This window comes from Cibotium barometz, chromosome 2 (assembly GCF_041138505.1).
Source record: "Cibotium barometz isolate CiBa-2024 chromosome 2, ASM4113850v1, whole genome shotgun sequence".
Lineage (NCBI taxonomy): Eukaryota > Viridiplantae > Streptophyta > Polypodiopsida > Cyatheales > Cibotiaceae > Cibotium > Cibotium barometz.
Genome location: NC_141047.1, coordinates 38,993,790 through 39,014,910, shown reverse-complemented (window position 1 = coordinate 39,014,910; position 21,121 = coordinate 38,993,790). Strand labels below are relative to the sequence as shown.

Genomic DNA, 21,121 nt, shown 5'->3' with positions numbered 1-21,121 from the left:
CCCGTGTAATGAAGTCAGCCACCTCATCAATGTATAACCCAAATAGCGTGGGGGAAAGTGGGCATCCTTGCTTCACACCAATGGTGCTAGCAATAGTCTCGGACATACCTCCTGGACATTTGACTCGCCCAAAAACCTGCTCATATAATGCATAGATGCCCCATGTCATATCTGCTGGTATGCCAAGAGACTGCAGGCGCTGAAAGAGCCTCTCTCGTGGTACTGTGTCAAATGCCTTGCGGAAATCCACAAAGCAGCAATAGAGCTTTCTCTTCCTCACTCTGGCCTGATCAATCATATATCTCAAAGTGAATACATGGTCAGTGGCAGAGAAAGCTCTCCTGAAGCCTGCGTGCCCTGATGAGCTTAAACCTGCTCGCTCAGTATATAAGCTAAGCTCTTGCTCCAACACTGCACCATAGAGTTTGGCCAGCACGTGGCCAACCATAACCATCCTGTAGTTGCTCGGATTGAGCATATCCCCTGTTTTGTGAATCGGCACAATGGTGTGCATCGTCCACTCCGTAGGCAAACACTCTGCTAGTTCCCTGTTAAACAGGTGTGCAAGAAAAGGAGCCAAAGAATCTATTGCATATATGAGATGCTCACCCTGCAGGCCCATATGGTCGGCGGCCCGTCCATGCTGTAGGCGGTGGATAGCTTCTTGTACCATCGAGTGGGTAAAGAAGCTAGCTGTGGTAGGTCGAGGCTCCTGTGGTGGCTGAGGTATAGGTGGCTGCTGTGGGGCATGGTATAGGCCCTCTGCATATGTGTGCCATGTCTGTGGGTCTGCAATAGGTGTCGGTGTCTGGGGCTCTCTGAAGTGCCGCCATGAGATAGGGCTATCTCTACTCATGAAGAAATGAAAGATCTCTAGCTCTTGTATCTCTGCGAAGGCCCGCCTTTTGCGGCGAGTAAGTCTCCTCATCTCTCTCCTCGACTCCTGCTCTATGATGGCTCCCAAGGCTCTCTGTATGCGGAGCCGTGAGTATAGGGCTCTGCACTCGTCATCATACCATCTGTTCTGGGGCACAGTCCCAAATCTCACAGGCTCTCGTGAGTGGACAAGATGTGGGAAGCTCTATAATGCAGCCGTGTGTAGGAGTGATGCCAGCTGGGCTGTAATGGTATCCATAAGTGCCAGGGGATCCATGAGTAGGAGCCCATCCTCTACTCTGCCAGTGTATATGTCTGCCATGTCATGTGTGAAGTAGATGGTAGTATGTGGCGTCGGTATGTGGGGGGGCTGGTGATACTGGTGATCCGGCTAGTGAAAATGCCAAGTATGTATGATCTGCCCCAATAGGACGAGGTGGAATGGAGAATGAGGTGACAAGGTGTGATGCCTCCAAAGACCCCATAATGTAGTCTACCACCGTGCCTCCGGTCCGTGTATGACCCCCATGTGGGAAGCATGTCAGCCCTCCTGATCCCGGCCACTGTAGCATCCCGTTATAAATAACGAGACGATGCCTGGCTCCCAACTCTAGTAAGTGGTCCCCATAATGTCCTCTGTCTAGTCCAGTGTCCTCTGATGCCCGACTAGCCCCTAGCTCCTCTGGATCCACAAGGTGGAGGATCTCCATGTCATCATAGTCATACACCTCACACTGTCTGCTCTGTGTGTGGGCATTGAAGTCGCCCGTGAGAAATACTTCCCCTAGTGTAGAATAATGCATAATCTCCTCTGACAGACAAGTGTATGGCGAGGATCCTGTCTCCTCCTCCTGTGGCATGTCCTCTGTAATGACATAGGAGGACCCTGATGGAGGAAAGTAACATAGAGCTATGTATATAACCCTGTCCTGTGAGAGCTGTAAGCTGATCCACATGTATCTGGCCTCTGGATCCTGTGCTACCACTCTCAGTCTCCCCTGTAGCTCCTGTCTGAATAGAACTGCTACTCCCCCCGACCCTCTCAAGGTACCCTGGCGTGTGGTCCCCCTGTATGCTAACTCCCACTGTATGCTAACTCCCACTAGAATCCCTCTACTCGAGGTAGCCCTCTCTCTGGGCTCTGATGTGTCTCTGTCATAAGTATGATGTCTCTCCCCACCATAACATGCTCCAGTCGTCGAGGCTGCACCCATAGTGAACCATTACAGTTCCATACTAGTGGGCGGCGAACAGAGACGGCAGTAGCGAAGGCGTGGGGGGCAGCAGCGCAGCAAACAGAAGGCGCAGGGGGCCAGCGGCGCAGCAAACGGAAGGCGTATAACTCTACTATATACACAAGAGAAAAATCCCGAAAACTGAATACAATGTGTGGGGGGCCAAGGGGCCATTTTATATGGCCCCCATCAGCCAGTCGGCTTGTAGAAAAGACAACCGACAGGAGCAAAAACTGTCCACGACCTGCTCTGGAGCAGTCGGCCAGCATAGAAGCAGTCGGCCAGGTCAGAGCAGTCAGTCGTGAGAAAATCCAGCAGTTGGCCAGCACACACGAAAAATAGGGAAAAATATGGAGAATGGGGACAAATGAGAAAACACCTAAATCGGGCGGGCACACCCACAACAAAGGCCTTGGTGTAAATATACAGACAGGAGATGACCGTTAACATCCCATCAACCCACCTACCCTCTCTTGCCTGTTTGTGTAGAATACGACTAGGGTTAGGGTTTTGCTACAAGGTTAGAGTTTCATTCATGCATAGAATTAGGGTTTCAGCCATGTGTGAAAACATAAAACTGTAACATACCTCCCTCTTAAAGGAAGGCAATCGTCCTCGATTGCGCATTGATGATGGAGTATACAGAGGTCGTGAAAAACCTTGACTCACTCCACATCGTACCGGCAATACGACGATTCCAAACTTTAGAAGAGTAGATACACCTTGTCTTCAAGCTGGGAAGACCTGAAACAAACAAAAATATTGTTGCACTACAGGAGAGTCAACAATATAAATAAGCATTTTGCTCCATGCAACACATACTCAACTGCATACATCATCTATGTTTGTCATATCCATATAGATGGGTCCACAAACTATAATGCACATATGAATATGTTGCTTGCATCCATAATGCAAACATACCTAATCCATGCATCCTTGTACCAAACAGATTAGTACATATGCATCCAAAGGCATCAAACATGTTCACCAACATGAAACATGCTCAAAACATGATCATCAATATGACCAAAGCATGGTCAACACATGATCAGCATATGATCAACACATGATCAGCCAAACATGCATCCATCAAAATATGATCAAAACATGATACCATCTAAAAGATATCATAGAAGTTCCATAGGCAAAGTATTGTCAGCCCAGTACCTCGTGTGTGCATAAAGAACAACACCTAGCGACTCCTCTGAATCAAACTTGTTGAAAAGCCTCAAGGTAAAGATCCAACACACGAGGACTATCTGCCAAGTTGCCCTCCTCCATCCATTGTGCATCCACAAGATAACGCCTTGTGATCTTACCTTTTACTTTCCTTTCTTTAGATCCTTTTCCGAAGATCTCTTACCTGCGGCCTTCTCAGATCTCAACAACACCCAGGCATCCTTGTTGAAAATTAACACTCGATGATGCTGGTATGCTGCTCATCATAAACAGAGTGAGCCCATCCATATTACTAGCAAATAACCCATAATTCTCTTCACCGCACATACGACATACTCTAGTGTCCCATACCACTGGAATACCTCAAATATAAGATGCCTGCGTAGGTGACAAGTTCTAATGTCCCATACCATAAGAATGCCTCCAATACACAAGGTCAAACCATGAATTATATACCATTAACGTGGAGAAGCCTTTGCCATTCCTTGAGAAAAACCCCTTGCTTTTCTTCAATGTGGAACAATAAAAGATCCCTCTCCACACATCCAGCCATTCGATCTTCTCCTCTCTGACCTAATGCTTCATTACTTTCCGCTCGAGATATCCCATATCACCCAAACCTTGGAAAGCAGAAAAACCATTGGACTGCCAAAAGACCAGAAGAGTCCAGTGATGGTTTCACAAGCTACTCAAGAGTTGAATTAGTACCTTCCTTCCTGTACTTGTCCTCGTCAGAAGTCTCCACATCCTTGTCTTGGTTCTACGACATGTTTGCCCAAAATGATATGCCTTCTTGAGAAAGAAGAATGAAACTGTGCTCTAATTAGCATCACCGCAAAATGTTTCACCTCGAAAGGGGGTAGGAAGCATTGAAACATTTCACCCCTCGATAAGTGCTTACTAAAACGCTCAACCGAAACGGCTATACACACACACATACCCAACATACATACATACACATATAAATACACACACGTATATACACTTTTTTTTAATTTAGTGAAACCATTGTCTCATAAAGAAAGAAGAAATATACATTCATAGCTGTCCCAAATCGGAACAATTACTACTCAGTTCAGAAACAGTGGGAAGACACTTCTAATTGCTGGAAAGAAAGGCCCCCAATTTCATGAGAATCTTGGAGGGATTGGAGAAGGACTCTCCGCGGAAATAAGCAAGTAACCATACGGAATCTCTAGAGAAGAGCAATTGATTCCGAGCATGGTAGATAGTTCACAATGCCCAGAATCTAGTCCAGTCAAGGAAGTCTGTATAGTCTGGTAGGGAAGGAGAAAAGCAACCAAAAAGCCAGAACATTCGACCAAAATGCATCCCCGGAAAGCGAGCCCAAAGATGTCGAGACAAATCATCAAGAAAATCCGGAGAGTGCGAACAATACCATAGAAGGTGAGGCACTATCTCTGTAGGATGAGAGCACCGCCTACAAGAAGCAGTGGCAATATGCCTTCATACCAGAAGAGATCCCACTGGAAATACCCCAACCAGACATCTCCATAGAAAGAATCATTGCTTGAGGGGCAATCCACTCTTCCAAGTTCTTTTCAATGCAGCTTTCCACCAAGCAAGAGATTTTGACATATGCCAGAGGCGATTTGCATGATCCTGGATCCATGGAGGTGGTAAGAGTAACCTGTAAGCCTTGATTGCAGACAAATTGGCAAAAGATACAGGAGTATATCCTGGAAGGTGCCTATCAAAACACCAATCTTGAGTTCTCTGTGTTTCCTCAAGCATTGGAACTAGCTGAAAGGGCCGCATTATTTTTGAAATGCCTATAATGCATCCCCAAGTTGCATTCTCTGACTACACGTGGGAAAGTGAAAACAGAACCATTTTCATCCACGATGTCGCATATGTGACGAATTCCCAATGTAGAGAGATTATACGCCTTTCTTGGTTGAGACAAAGCAAGTGGTGGATCAAATACTCTGCCCCAATGAATACTCTCCAATAACAATGAGTTTCTCGGATTTGGAGGCCTACCGGACCAGTGTAAATGACAGTATAGCTTGCCAATCTCGAATGAGAGCAGTTGAATATGGAGAGCTTGGAATACGACCATGGAAATGCCCAAAGAGAATATCATCATAATTGATGATCCAATGTCCATATGCATCCGTTTTCATATTAGTGCACATAGCTCCTAGCATGCGTACCCATGGCTTAGCTTGCTCTATAAATGCAGACTTATGCTGATGATTCTTTCTTTTTGTGGCGCAGGCGTATGTTGATGATGCTTTCTTTTTTTCCAAGAATACAGAGGTTGATGTAAGCTCTCTCATGAAAGCATTGTCCCTCTATGGTTTGGCTACAGGATTACATGTGAATTTTCAAAAATCAAAGTTGCTCCCTTTGAAAGATTATGATTGGCATCAGCTTATGTGGCCAGGTCAAATCCTCCCGCCCAAAGAATAGTCAGGCATCTTGGTTATCCCATTGGTTGGGAGTTGTCTTTGAAAGATGGAACTCAATGGATGATGGCAAAAATGCACTCTAAAATAGAATATTGGAAATAATCTACATGGCCTCTACATGTGCGATTGTGTATAGTATAATCAATAATTATAGCATATGTGGGGTTGGGAGTCCTATCAATAGTCTACAGTTGGACTTCAGCCTACTATCCACAGCCAAAAGGGAACCCAATAGCAGGTCAGCAGCAGCAGCAGCATCATCCCATGGCTAGCAAGTGTGGGCACCAACCAAAGCCAAGCGCAGCATTATGAGCAAGTAATTTTGGTATTTTTTGTCCAAACAAAACAGGCCGACAGGCAGTCTTCTGGCTGACTGCAGCCTCATTACCATATATAAGCATCATGTCATTTCAATCATCATTCAGTCCAGGTCAGATTTCTATCATCGTGGTGGTCTTCAGCCCAAGATCCCAGGAGGTTGGAGTTCAGCGTTCAGCAGCACAGCATTCACAAGTCAGCATGGTCGAAGTCATCATCATAGATCTTTTCAGATCTCAATTGTAACCATTGCATTTAATATAGTTGCATTGAAACCATTCTCTATCTCTTAAGTTTTTCTAAGTGCAGTTTGGTTTAGCCTAAGGTTGCTTTACTACGATCAATCCCTGGCATGTCGCATTGGTATCAGAGCGTTACAGGGTAACCAGCCTTAGTTCATGTTCATCCCTTAATCATTCAGTAAAGCCATCACGACAGTCACTTCCGCTCAGTTAAATCCAGTTCTCAAGATCTTGTAGGCTATACTTAGGGTTTTCCCCTTGGGCATGCATCAGTAACCCATTCATTTGCATTCTTGCATAGCATATAGGGTAGCATCAGCATAGAAGTCATCGTAGCAGTCCAGTAAAGATAGTCAGTCTAAGCATCTTGCATCTGCCAGGCATACATGATTTACCCATGAGTTTTCTGGGAAAGAATGACATCCATCATCAAAGGAGCAAATGGAGTTTTGGGCTTCAACTAGCATCAGCAGGGGGTTCTCTTCCACATAAGAAGACAAAAGTGGCTCCAACATCGCCTCAGGAGGTTCAGTGCTCCATGAACGATGGAGATGGTGTGTGAAAGAATTCCACAGACATGTCAGTGGTGATTCAGGTTTTTCCAAGCAAATTTATCAGCATTTGCCATGCAGTTCCCGCAATGGAGAAGTCTTTGGTTCAAAGGATTCAACTCCTACATTCGACCTTAGTCGCAGCAAAAGAAGACAAAGTGGGGCAGTGGTTTCAGTGGAGAGAATCAGCAGAGGAGTCGAAGGGCTGTCAGGTGTACCACCTAGCAACAATTTAGCAGAGGGGAATGTCAAGTGCACACCCAGTTGGTGTACAAGTGACATGGCATTCCAGGCATTCATAAGCATTAAGCTGAGAATTCTCAGCATGTGGAGCATAACATCAGCAGTATCACATAAGCATAAGGAACATCGTCATCTTTAGCACTAGCTACAGCATGGTCATCATCATCATGGGGTTGGGAGTCCTGTCGGCAGCCAAAAGGGAACCCAGTAGCTGGTCAGCAGAAGCATCCCATGGCCAGCAGGTGTGGGCACCAAACAGAGCCAAGTGCAGCATTATGAGCAAGTAATTTTGGTATTTTTTGTCCAGACAAAACAGGCTGACAGGCAGTCTTCTGGCCGACTGCAGCCTCATTACCATATATAAGCATCATGTCATTTCAGTCATCATTCAGTCCAGGACAGATTCCTATCATCGTGGTGGTATTGAGCCCAAGATCCTAGGAGGTTTGGTGTTCAGCATTCAGCAGCACAGCATTCAGAAGTCAGCATAGTCAAAGTCATCCTCATCATCATAGATCTTTTCAGATCTCAGTTGTAACCATTGCATTTAATATAGCTGCATTGCATTTGCATTGAAACCATTCTCTCTCTCTTAAGTATTTCGAAGTGCAGTTTAGGTAAGCCCAAGGTTTTTTTAACTACGATCAATCCCTCACATGTCACAGCCTCTCCTACCTTCGGGAGTACCGTCAACCGGTTACATTTTTAGGGTTTCAATTTGTTCTTGTAGGTACAGTGAGGGTTTCAGCCTGTACAGCAGGTATGCAGTCAGGTACAGTAGGGAGCTACAGTGGGTACAGCATGTACACAATCAGGTACATGTACAGTAGGCGGCTATAGCAGGTACAGCAGTTACACAGGCAAGTACAGCAGGTACAGTGAAACCGGCCTCTGATAGAGAACCAGAGTGCGGTAGGAGCAATCACCCGTCCACTTGTAGTCTAGATGAAAAACCAAACACAGATTGGAGCTAGAGTGCCCAAATCTGAATACACAACGACACCTGTTGGCCCCAAAGCTTGGCGCCCCTTGCGGTATTTCTTTATTCCATTAAAATAATATGTATGGCTGAGTACAACATAAAAACCAGCCAAGAGTTTACACCTGTAGTCCAATCTGACTGCCCACAAATCCTTCTCAGCACAGAGGATCTATGCACACAGATCTGTGTCCTCAAGCAACACACTGTGCCTCCCTCTGATCAGCCAAGTTCACAAAGCAGGCCAGCCATGGGCATACATCTGGCATAACTCATAAGCATGATACATCTTCTCAGCTCAACATACATGTGCTGTTCAATCCCTGTCTTAATCCCTTGTCAATCTGCTATACTCCTCCTCTCACAAGGAGCCAGATAACACATACCTGTAGCAGACATCAAGCAATAGAAAGAGAGATGGATGAACAGAGTCAAGGCTTACCAAGTTCAGCTCGTGAGACAACTCTGGAGGAAGCAACAGCACCAATCTGTGCCTGCAGGCACTTGAACCCACAATCCTGCTTCACACATGTGCTTGCACTTGCCTGTATCTTCCTCCTGATGCTCACTCCTATGCTGTCCTTGAAAGTACAGATCTGAAAATCAGCACTGTACTTGATTGTACCGCCTCGGGATGCGTGCCAGGCGTTGTACTTGCAAAAACAGCCTGCTGTCCACTTCTGTACCAGCCTGAATCAGCATGCACAGGTCTGTCCAGCACTCAGAAAAGCACCGTCTGCACCTGTATGCACTGTATCTGACTGTCCGTACACTGTACGGCAGTCGTACAGTATGGTTTGGGCTGGAAAACAGGTTGTACAGCCTGTTTGGAGCTTCTGCGCAGAGTTTCCAGCAGCAACTCTGTGCGCCGCCAGCAGCAGAGGAGAGAGAGAGAGAGAGAGAGAGAGCCCAAATCTGGCCGTACAGTGCTGTACGGCTGGTTCTCTCAGAAAAACAGCAGCACACTGATCTTCAGCAGTCGCCTCCTTCTCTTCTCTTGCTTTTCCACGCTTGTTCTCCAACGCATGAAGGGAGGCTCCTCTTTTGCTACACGACTCCCCAAAAAGGGAGGAGAGAGAGTGAAGAGAGAGAAAACCTCCTTCCCAAGTTAATCCCTAGGGCCCCAACTTAATAAGTTCCCTAGGGCCACTAAGGCCTAGGGGCAACTTTTATAAACATTAAAAGTTAATGTTTTAATGTTCCCCCTTCACACCTAGGGTTGTCCACACATCTTTAAACACTGTCCGGGCACCCCCCATGTGAATCATAAAATATTCTGACCCTGCAACCACCATGCCCACACTTGTCCTGCTCCATTTTCACAGGGCCATGACATACCCCCCTCTTGAAAGATGGCAAGCGTCCTCGATTGCATTCTGGTGATGCATCAAAATATCCAAAGTGAAATATACAATATGGCAAGATCAGCGTCCCAATCTCTCTGAGCCATACACATGTATCATCATTCACTGCAAACCAATGGCATAGTAATAGTCCAAGTTGTATACCACTGTGAACCATACATATCCACAAAAATGTCCATGTGACTAGTACACATATATCATAGAAGTCCCATAAACAGATGTACTGTCAGCCTCAGTACCTTCGGATGAGATAAAATCTGCACCAAGCGACCTCTAGATGTCATCTGAGCCTGTCTGTATCAAGGGAGTGGAGGTGCTACCCCCCTCTTGAGCATCAGGTAATGCTCCAGACCCATGCTCTGCTGAACCTGAATGAGCCACAATAAGAGTCGGCTCTAACTCAAAGGCATCGAGATAAAGCTGCAAAACCTGAGGTGAATCTGTTAAGTCACCTTCCTCCATCCACTTCGCATCCATCGGTGAATAGTTCTTGAACTTCACAAGATAGCGACGGGAAACTTTACCTCGTACCTTCCTTTCTTTATGTGCCAGTATCTGCTCTGGAATCAGAACCTCATCAAGTTCCTCAACTTCCGGCTGAGCCTCATCTGATACATCCTCAGGCACATCCCCACGGAAAGGTCTAAGAAGACTCACGTGAAAAGCATTGTGAATCCGCCAGTGATCTGGTAACTTCAAACGATAGGTTACCTCACCAATCTTTTCCAATACCTGAAAAGGCCCATAATATCGCATACTCAACTTAGGGAATAAGCGCTCTTTACCCTTCATCTTCTTGAGTCTAGCCTTTTCAAAGCGCAAAAGAACCCAATCACCCAATGCAAACTGTAAATCACGTCTGTGACGGTCTGCGGCTTTCTTTTGCTTCTGCTGAGTTTTCTGGAGGGCCAACTTAACTCTCCGATAAGCTTCATCCAAGCTCTCCACATACTGATCAGCCTCAAAAATCTTATCCTTTGTATGCAAAATGGGTGGAACCTTCTTCCCTCCTTCTACAATCTCAAAAGGCGCCTTGCCTGTCGAGCTATGTACAGTGTTGTTATATGCAAACTCCACCAAAGGAAGATACTTTTCCCATTGTTGCTTGTGCTCTGACACATAACACTTGAGAAGATCCAAGACTGTAGAGTTAGCCTCTTCTGACTGACCATCTGTCTGTGGATGAAATGACGATGAAAACTTGAGAGTTGTACCCATGTTGTCAAACAACCCTCTCCAAAACAAACTCGTCATCCGTGGATCACGGTCACTAATGATAGACGTAGGCAAGCCATGATACTTGAAGATGTTCGCCATGAACAACTTCACCATATGATCCACTTTAATTGTCTTCCTCACGGGAATGAAATGAGCCTGCTTACTGAACCTGCATATGATAGTCCAGATGCCATCATTTCCCGTTTGTGTCCGTGGAAGATCAAATACAAAATCCATGGCAATGCTATCCCAAGGTCTATCCGGAATAGGTAAAGGCTGTAATAACCCTGGTGTCTTCTGACGGTCAAACTTTACCTTCTGACATACGATGCATTGCCTCACAAAGGCATCAACATCTCTTCTCAAGGTTGGCCAATAAAAGAAAGTCTCCACTGCTTTGACCGTGGCGTCAATACCTCTATGACCTGCATACGGTGGAGCATGACTTTCAATCATAACCTTGAGTCGCAATGGCCTGGTAACACACAGTCTGCCATGCATCAATAAAAACCCATCTCTAAGAGTGTAATGCTCATGCCGCTGACCGTCAGACATCTGATCATACAACCTTTCAAAATCCTCATCATGGGCATACTGCTCTTTCATTTCATCAAGCTCATGATGATAAGCAAGTGAAACTGCAGAGACCTGTGGCTTGCGTGACAAAGCATCTGCCACTACATTCTTTTTGCCTTCCACATGCACAATCTGGAAGTGAAACATTGACAAAAAGTTTGCCCAACGCATATGCTTCTCTGAAAGCTTAGTCTGCGTGAGGAAGTAACGCAAGGTTTGATGATCTGTCTGTACAGTGAAATCAGCCCCAAGCAAGTAGTGTTTCCATGTAGAAAGAGCGTGAATTACAGCCAACATCTCTTTCTCATACACTTGTAAATGCTTCTCAGCATCTTGCAAAACTCTACTCTCATAGGCTATGACATGTCCCTCTTGCATGAGAACTGCACCAATGCTACTTCCACATGCATCACACTGGACAACAAAAGCCTTTCGGAGGTCCGGTAACACCAATACTGGGTCCGAAGTAAGCTTTTCTTTGAGCTTTTTGAATGCTGTAATTTCCCGATCAGCCCATCTAAACGGAGTTGCTTTCTTCGTCAAAGCATGAAGAGGCGAAGCAATTTCAGCAAAGTGCCGTATGTAACGCCTGTAATAGGAACACAATCCTAGAAAGCTGCGTACATCATGCACAGTCCTCAAAGCTGGCCAATTAAGTATTGCTTCCACCTTTGCTGGATCCATACGGACTCCATGACCAGACACTATATGCCCCAAGAAATGTATATCCTGCAAGAAAAACTCACTCTTCTTGCCATTAACCACCAACCTATGGTTTCTGAGTTCTGCAAACACAATGGCCAAATGCCTTCTATGCTCTTCCTCAGTTTGTGAATGCACAATCATATCATCAAAGAATGTGCCCACAAACTCTCTATGAGGTCGGAAAATCCTGTCCATCATTCTGTTAAATGTGGCAGGCGCATTTGTCAAACCAAAGGGCATAACCAAGAACTCATACAACCCAAACGTGGTTCGGAATGCTGTCTTATGGACATCCTCGGGTCTAATGCGTATCTGATGATACCCGCTTTTCAAGTCAATACGACTAAAAACTGTGGAGCCCTGTAAGCGGTCCAAGATGTCATCGATCCTCGGTATGGGGAATCGATTCTTGATGGTATTCTTATTCAGCGCCCTGTAATCTATACACATGCGCCAAGAACCATCCTTCTTCTGCACTAAGAGCACAGGTGAGCAAAAGGGTGATGAGCTAGGCTGAATCAACCCCTTATTCAATAGCTCCTGCACCTGACTCATAATCTCTTCCTGTTGGGCTGCACTAACACGATACGGCGGTCTATTCGGTGGAGTACTACCAGGAATCAGATCTATGGCATGATCTTCTGGCCTCTCAGGAGGTAATTCTCCTGGCAATGACTCGGAAAAACAGTCTTGAAACCCACTTAAGAAATCAGCCCTGTCCTTATCTAACATTGACAAATTAGACTTAGACTCATCATCCTGTGCATCCTTTACATAAATCAAGTACGCGGAAAGATGCTTTTTCATTACTGATGAAATCGCCGAAGCGGATACAATAGGAACAGATTCCCCTTTGAGTTTTACATCCAATACATGCTCTTTCCCTCTATGAGTCAGAGTAATTTTCCTATTGTAAGTATCCACCACCGCATGTACCCTGTGGCACCATGGCATCCCCAACAAAACATCACAGCCATCCAAAGGCATGATGAAAAACTCCTCGCTGTCCACATAGCCCTGCAAATGAAGCCGAAGCTTCCCAATAATAGGAGTAACGGGTTCTGCATACCCTGGACAAGCCATATTTGCCTCATGTAACGGCCCCATCTCCTCTGCGCGAATCCCCAATCGGCCAGCCAAATCCGGTGAAATGAAGTTGGCTCTAGCACCTGTGTCAAAGAAGATCAAAGCATTCTGATCTCTCACTTTGCCCCATGCCCTGCACAACTCTGTAGCTTCACCACTTAGCTGCTCCCCCACAAGATCAGGAACTAAGCCTGCAGAAGGCTTTTGTTTCTTTGGCTTGGGCTCTCCTTTATTGTCAGGGTCCTTCTTGGACGTTCTCTTGGGACAATTGAATGACATATGCCCCTCTTCAGTACAGTAAAAACACTTTTGAGCATCTCTCAAAGCCTGTCTTTCCTCAGAAGTCCTTTTGGGCATTGGCAACTTCTTATACTTTGTCTCTGAAGTCCCTTTAGCATCACGCGAAGCATGCCCAAATTTTTCAGCTTTCTTGCTCAATTTCTTACTGCCTTTAAACCCAGATGAACCACCTGTGAGTAACGCATTAGCTGTCATAGCATTTTCAATCATCTGTGACATGTTCGTTACTCTCGTTTTTATACAGTAATCGCGTACCTCCTTGGGCAGCCCACAACAATACTTCTCTACCTGCTCAGATAATGGCACGGCACGATAAGAAGTCACTGGGAGTAGAGCTTCCCAAAACTTCTTGTTATAGTCTTCCAAACTATCACACTTTGAAGCATCCAGCTTGTGCCATGCTGTCATAACATCCACCTCAAATGTAGATGTGAGCCATACGGAAGAGAAAACCTGTTTGAATTGGACCCATGTGGTGGGTGCTATGCCCTGCAAAAGAAGAGTAGACCACCACTGCAAAGCATTGCCCTTGAGAAAAGTGGCAGCTTTCCTCACCTTCGAGGACTCTGTGTAATTCCCACCAGAAAAAGCAGCATCAAACTGCTGTAAAAAGGTAAGTGCCTTCAATTTATCCTTGGCCCCACTGAAAGTGTCAAACTTCACTGCAGCTCCCCCTTCCTTGTAATCCTTTGCCTTTCCCATAGGCGTTAGATTATCATATGGAAGTGGTTTCGTGAGATTGCTGCCCCCAACATTCATACCCATCATTGGGTCAACATTTCCCATTCCAACACCAGGCATACCATACATCCCAGCCATGTTTCCATACATTCCACTATGCATACCTGGCTGCATGCCACCAAACATATTGCCTTGCATCCCAGGTTGCATGCTTCCAAACACATTTCCTTGCATACCGGACTGCATACCACCATACATATTCCCTTGCATGCCAGGCTGAAAATTGGCTCCAAAAGGCCCATACATACCCATGCCTCCCTGAGGATAACCCCCAGTCATGGATTGAAACACTGAGCCACCACCAAAGTACCCTGGATGCATGTTCTGCTGAGGAATAGGTGGCTGTCCATAGAAAGAACTCTGTGGGTTAGCACCAAAAGCATGCTGCATATTCGGAAACTGGGCAGGAGATGGATCCTGTGGAGTGGTACCACTATGACCATGAGAAAGATTCTTCGAACGAACCTTCTTCTTCTTTTTCTGGGGCTCTGTGCGGGGCTCTGAGCGAGACCTCAAAAATTCAGCAAATCTCTCACTCTGTGTGAGCTGCATAAAAGTATCCATAACACTAGCCAAGCGATCTTTGAACTTAGCATCATCATCCTCTTTACTATGCACATCTTCTGGCTGTGTTACATCCTCATAAGGCTCAACATCTGCAGCCTGTTCTCCTGCAAAAATATCCTCAGATACATCTCTTTCAGGAGAAGTCTCTTGCTCTTCTTCTTCTTGATAGAAGTACTCTTCCTCTGTATCAGACATGATTGCTGAATTTTCAGCGATGGCTTTCTCCAAAACAACCACGAGCTCACCCCCTTCAGAAAGTTGATGATTGGTCCCGGGGACGGAACCTTGAAACCGGCCTCTGATAGAGAACCAGAGTGCGGTAGGAGCAATCACCCGTCCACTTGTAGTCTAGATGAAAAACCAAACACAGATTGGAGCTAGAGTGCCCAAATCTGAATACACAACGACACCTGTTGGCCCCAAAGCTTGGCGCCCCTTGCGGTATTTCTTTATTCCATTAAAATAATATGTATGGCTGAGTACAACATAAAAACCAGCCAAGAGTTTACACCTGTAGTCCAATCTGACTGCCCACAAATCCTTCTCAGCACAGAGGATCTATGCACACAGATCTGTGTCCTCAAGCAACACACTGTGCCTCCCTCTGATCAGCCAAGTTCACAAAGCAGGCCAGCCATGGGCATACATCTGGCATAACTCATAAGCATGATACATCTTCTCAGCTCAACATACATGTGCTGTTCAATCCCTGTCTTAATCCCTTGTCAATCTGCTATACTCCTCCTCTCACAAGGAGCCAGATAACACATACCTGTAGCAGACATCAAGCAATAGAAAGAGAGATGGATGAACAGAGTCAAGGCTTACCAAGTTCAGCTCGTGAGACAACTCTGGAGGAAGCAACAGCACCAATCTGTGCCTGCAGGCACTTGAACCCACAATCCTGCTTCACACATGTGCTTGCACTTGCCTGTATCTTCCTCCTGATGCTCACTCCTATGCTGTCCTTGAAAGTACAGATCTGAAAATCAGCACTGTACTTGATTGTACCGCCTCGGGATGCGTGCCAGGCGTTGTACTTGCAAAAACAGCCTGCTGTCCACTTCTGTACCAGCCTGAATCAGCATGCACAGGTCTGTCCAGCACTCAGAAAAGCACCGTCTGCACCTGTATGCACTGTATCTGACTGTCCGTACACTGTACGGCAGTCGTACAGTATGGTTTGGGCTGGAAAACAGGTTGTACAGCCTGTTTGGAGCTTCTGCGCAGAGTTTCCAGCAGCAACTCTGTGCGCCGCCAGCAGCAGAGGAGAGAGAGAGAGAGAGAGAGAGAGCCCAAATCTGGCCGTACAGTGCTGTACGGCTGGTTCTCTCAGAAAAACAGCAGCACACTGATCTTCAGCAGTCGCCTCCTTCTCTTCTCTTGCTTTTCCACGCTTGTTCTCCAACGCATGAAGGGAGGCTCCTCTTTTGCTACACGACTCCCCAAAAAGGGAGGAGAGAGAGTGAAGAGAGAGAAAACCTCCTTCCCAAGTTAATCCCTAGGGCCCCAACTTAATAAGTTCCCTAGGGCCACTAAGGCCTAGGGGCAACTTTTATAAACATTAAAAGTTAATGTTTTAATGTTCCCCCTTCACACCTAGGGTTGTCCACACATCTTTAAACACTGTCCGGGCACCCCCCATGTGAATCATAAAATATTCTGACCCTGCAACCACCATGCCCACACTTGTCCTGCTCCATTTTCACAGGGCCATGACATACAGTAGGGTTTCCAACAGATGAACTTGCAGGTACAGTGCGGTTTCAGCAAGTACTGCAGATACGGTAGGGTTTCCAGCCTTTCCAGCAGATGTACTTGCAGGTACCGTAGGGTTTCAGCAAGTACTACAGGTACTGTAGGGTTTCCAACCAGTACTGCATGTGCAGCAGGTATTACAGAGTTTCCAGCAGGTGTACTTATAGGTACAGTCGGCAGCAAGTACAGGGCCGCCAAGCGTGTGATCTTCTTGGTATCAATTTGCAAAGCAATGATGTGCTTCTTTTCCAATGAGAGAGAGGGAGAAGCACTCGTGGGATAGGTCTGTGAAGGGGTCCAACCCCCATTGGAGATGTGCCCACCTTCAAAGAGGGTTCACGTGAGCAAAAGGGTGCCCAAAGGTTGGGCTGCCCATACATGGGTCCCTTGGGCCCCGGGCATTGGCCAATGGCCGATGCGCAATTTTAATGAACATGAACAGCGAAGGTTATAAAACCTTTAGAAAAATAAACAAGGGTTTAAATGAATAGTTACCACCTGTTCACATGCCACAAACCATGTCAAAATACAAGGCACTCGTATGGTTCACGTGTGGGTACCCGTGTCCGTGAACTGGACACGTCATAGAAGGTAGTCACATGAAAACAAGCCACGCGAAAATAGTTTCAAGCAAGCAGAGATGCATGCATATGCATTATGCAATGGATATATCTCCCATTCGTGGAACATGTAAATAGTAGGTCTTCCCGAGCATGGAATTGGCTCAGTGGTGGTGGAAAGCCTAAACTGGGATCCTTGACAGTAGGTTCTACATCTTGGCCACACTATGGGTGATACGAGGCCTGGCCTCCCGTAGGTGACGTGAGTCCTGGCCTCAGTACGGGTGACATGAAGCTCCTTGGCCTCCCGTACCTTGGCATGAAATAGGGGAAGACCACTTGGGCAGCCAAATGGTGACAGCTGCGGTATTTCTTGGGTATAGAGATAGTGAGATTAGCTCATGGCATTTTGGTGTTACAGAGGTAGTATGGCTTGGACATGTTGTCCAAGTATGGTATGATAGGCTGTAAGTCTATTTCAATGTCATTGGAGCGTAACATAAAGCTTTCTGCTGATACAGGTGAGCTTTTGGGGAGCCCCACTATGAACATGCGTATAAAGTGGGTAGCTTGATCTACACGATCATTACTAGAACATATTTGAGCTATGTTGTTGGACTTGTGACTCAGTTTATGCAAGCTGCCAGGAAGCCACATTTAGATGTGGCTAGACGGATCCTCGGATACATAAAGTTCACTGTTGATTATGGACTTTTCTATGAGGTTAGCATAGAGATATAGCTACATGGATATACAGATGCTGATTGGATTGGGTAGTGTCTCAAACATGAGATCTACCAACGGCTTTATGTTTTCTTTTAGGAGTGTTGCTATGAGTTGGAGCAGCAAGAAACTGCTGACAATTGCCTTGTCCAGTACAAGGGCGTTGCTATGGTAGCTTGGTTTCAGAAACTACTTGGTGATATGGGTGAGCCCGTGGATAGGGTTCATTTATTGTGACAACATGAGTGGCCAATAACCCAGTATACCATGTTAGAACGAAGCACATTGAGATGCATTATAACTTCGTGAGAGAGAAGGTTCTAACAGGTGATGTAGATCTAGTATATGTCAGCACAGAGGATCAATTGGTTGACATCTTCACGAAGACATTGGTACAGAGAAGCTCCGCAAGTTTAGGAGCTTACTTGAAGTGCAATGTGTGGAGTTGAGCTCGAGGAGTGTTGAGATATCGAGCTCAACTAGTGTTGTGTACATTAATGACCCACCTGGGTGATAGCTTCCGCACTCATGCGACTGACACAGTTGGTGAGTTTATAGTATGTACTCTTCTCTTTATGATATACTAGATTGAGAGAAGAAGAAGATAAAGGAAACTTTAGCCATCCGTCTCTCTTGTATGTGCGTTTTCTTGCAAGGAACTCAAGGTCATCCTCTCCTCAGCATTCTTCCAATAAATCAACAAGAAAACATATATGTCATACAAACATCATTAGGATCTAATCTGTGGTTTTTGCATGCATCAAGAAAGCACTCCGACTTTCTCCCCTTTTCCTCTTTAACAAGTACTCTTGATAATTAGGATTGCTTTTGTGATGAACCGAGTTAGAGGCGATCAAACTCCTATACCCGTTTTCATAAAGATTCAGAATTTTGACTTCTCCTGGCATGAAGTCTGCCATATCGCTTGCTATCATATGTCAATCAAGTAACTATTAATATTTCAGGAAGAGAACCATCTCCACTCAACTGAATGGATGCTTGGATCTGGTACACTTGGAACAAGCTTGACCGTAAGAGGTCATGTGCCCACCAAGGCTCATAAGTGGCCTATTGCCTATACAATGCTTAATGCATACATGAAGTACATTCACAAGGAATCCATTTCAATCAAAAAATTATGATATGCATTTGTTTGTTTGCGTGTGCGTGTACTTGTACACCCTACTAAATAAATGGGCTGGTCCTGTCTTTGTGGAAGTCTGGCCATCGACTTCAGATTTTGTATGTAATAAAAGCACACAGAAAATAAAAGAAAACAACTTAATGAAGCCTTCACATGCGACTAATGAGGGGGGAGAAAAGTCCCACACTTCGCTACCTTAGCAATAATACCAGGTATAACCCTTTTTTATCATAACTTGTGAAAAGTGAAGCCCATAAAGCTAATCACACAAGTTATATTTGTTAGTAAAATCTAGTATTGCTTTTTCTTTTTTCATTATTCTTGGTGTTTTTGATAAAATTAAAGAGGCACTTACCACCTGCAAAACACACATTTGTATTGTCAAATGTCATAATACGATTAAATCATGTGTGTTTACGGGTTTTCAGCACATCCACAGATCCGTAAATGGTTTCACATGCCATAAAGGCTTAAGCAATGTCCGTGTTAAAAAACAAGTCATATGCACATGTTATTTCCAATAATCAAGGCATTCATTTTAGATGAGCGGATTAAACTGATGAGCTCTTCTACTACTCAATACATGAAACTCCTTATCTTACAAAGAATCGTCAAATCCCTTATCTCATTGCTGGAACAATCCTGCCTTATCCCTTCAGGATAAAGTAATATTTATCCATTTAGGATAAGCCTTCCTCTGGGACAAGGTTGCTTGGTCCTGCCCGGTGCACCCTCCCCCAGGTTAGGCAGAACCGTGCAACTATACGACTTTGGGCCATTGAACAATTCTACTCTTCACTTTCCTAATCCTAATCAGACGGCATCAGTCTTAAGATGAAAAGAATATCCCCCTCAAAGTCCCGGGAATAAAACTAGCCTTGGAAATGGTTAGTAAGGAACCATCCGTCGGTTATGGAACTGAATCTTGGGCTTTCGTGCTATGTAATGGGTGTTTTCAAACAATCAGTCCACTCATGGGTGTTCATTCAACTCCTTCCTTTCCATTGTTGGCCTACTTCATTAAGGCTTCTTTGGGGTTGGATCAAGTCGTGGGTGTTCATTCAACCCCTTCCTTTCCATTATTGGCCTACTTTATGAAGGCTTCTTTGGGGTTGGGCTTGTTCCATAGCCCCCCCTTCCTTGGGTGCCTTATGGCTGGATACATGTTCATGCATGCATACAGAGGTCCCTAAGTAACTGGCAGTGAACGTGTGTTCACAGGTCGTGGATAAGTCTAGGAACATGCGCTCCAGATATGCCTGGTATTAGTGAGGCAAGAAAGTGGGAGCATGTCAGGGTGACCTCTATTTTGCCCTTGTTTAGTGAGTACGATTGCTTGTGATTGTGTATATTGGAATGGCGGTACTGTGTCCATAGAAAATCCATCAGATGTGATCCAATGTGTGGTCCGTGCATACCAACACTGAGTGTCACCCTCGGCACCCATTTGTATTGTGGACAACAAGGCCACCCATGGTAGTTTTTATGCCTTCCATTGTTGCGTCCTTGTGATGTATCTTTTTTTGTTAAGTAACGAACTGAAATGATGCATCTGCATGTTGTAAACACTGCTAAGATGGTGGAATGTGGGATAGAGGGCTCACTACAGATAACCGGAGAGAGAGAGAGAGAGAGAGAGAGAGAGCAATGTGTTCCCAAGTGTGCATTACAAAGCTTAAAAGCTATCCTAACAAAGAACTGCAATGAATTATTGCAGGAACTCCATCAGGTGTTGGCCCAGTGAAAGCTGGCCAGAAAATAACTGCTGGTATTACTGGATTGATCGACATGTCGTTTCCTGTGGTGTCACGACAGAAAGTGAAGGCCTAGTTGACGGTGACGGTACGCTGCTGCTGGGCCATGCTTGGTGATGCCACCCAATAGACAGCATTTGTGATGTGTTGATCCTTCAGCAGCCGTGATGTTTTTTTACAAAAGGTATAAAAGCAGTACGTTTGAGCTGCTGAACCACCTTGGCGTATTGTTTCATGTATTCTGGATCAATAATTTGAGTCCTGGAGTGGGCATGTATGCCGAAATGTGTTTGCTGGTCAACATGGTATTTCAGAACTAAATGTAAAGCTAGCATTTTTTGTGCTGTTGAGTTGGGTGTCCAGTCGTGGTAGATATGTTTAGACACAATAACATGTTCACATTTTGCACACGCATCTGCATTTTACATACGGGCTTTTTGGTTTCTCACTTGCATTTTGTTTTTTACACACATGTTTTCACCTGCATGGCACGCATGAACTTACACGTAACATGCTGTGGTTAACCGCATGTGCATGTAGCTCATGCACACATCTTTGCAACTA

General features: G+C 45.3%; 1 protein-coding gene across 5 annotated transcripts in view; it reads left to right on the top strand.

The window, feature by feature from the left end:
• The window catches only part of LOC147641044 (Fumarylacetoacetate (FAA) hydrolase family), a 51,925-nt gene extending 31,021 nt beyond the window's left edge, over nucleotides 1-20,904 (top strand). For 4 of the 5 annotated variants that reach the window (XM_086817749.1, XM_086817754.1, XM_086817742.1 and 1 more), the window contains one exon: nucleotides 20,521-20,904. In XM_086817749.1, coding sequence (XP_086673875.1) covers nucleotides 20,521-20,633 — 113 coding nt within the window. In that variant the 3' untranslated portion in view covers nucleotides 20,634-20,904. Of the gene's footprint in view, nucleotides 1-5,534; nucleotides 5,561-20,520 lie in introns of those variants that run through there. The other variant, XM_086817759.1, reaches the window with a different exon arrangement.
• The last annotated feature ends 217 nt before the right edge of the window (nucleotides 20,905-21,121 follow it).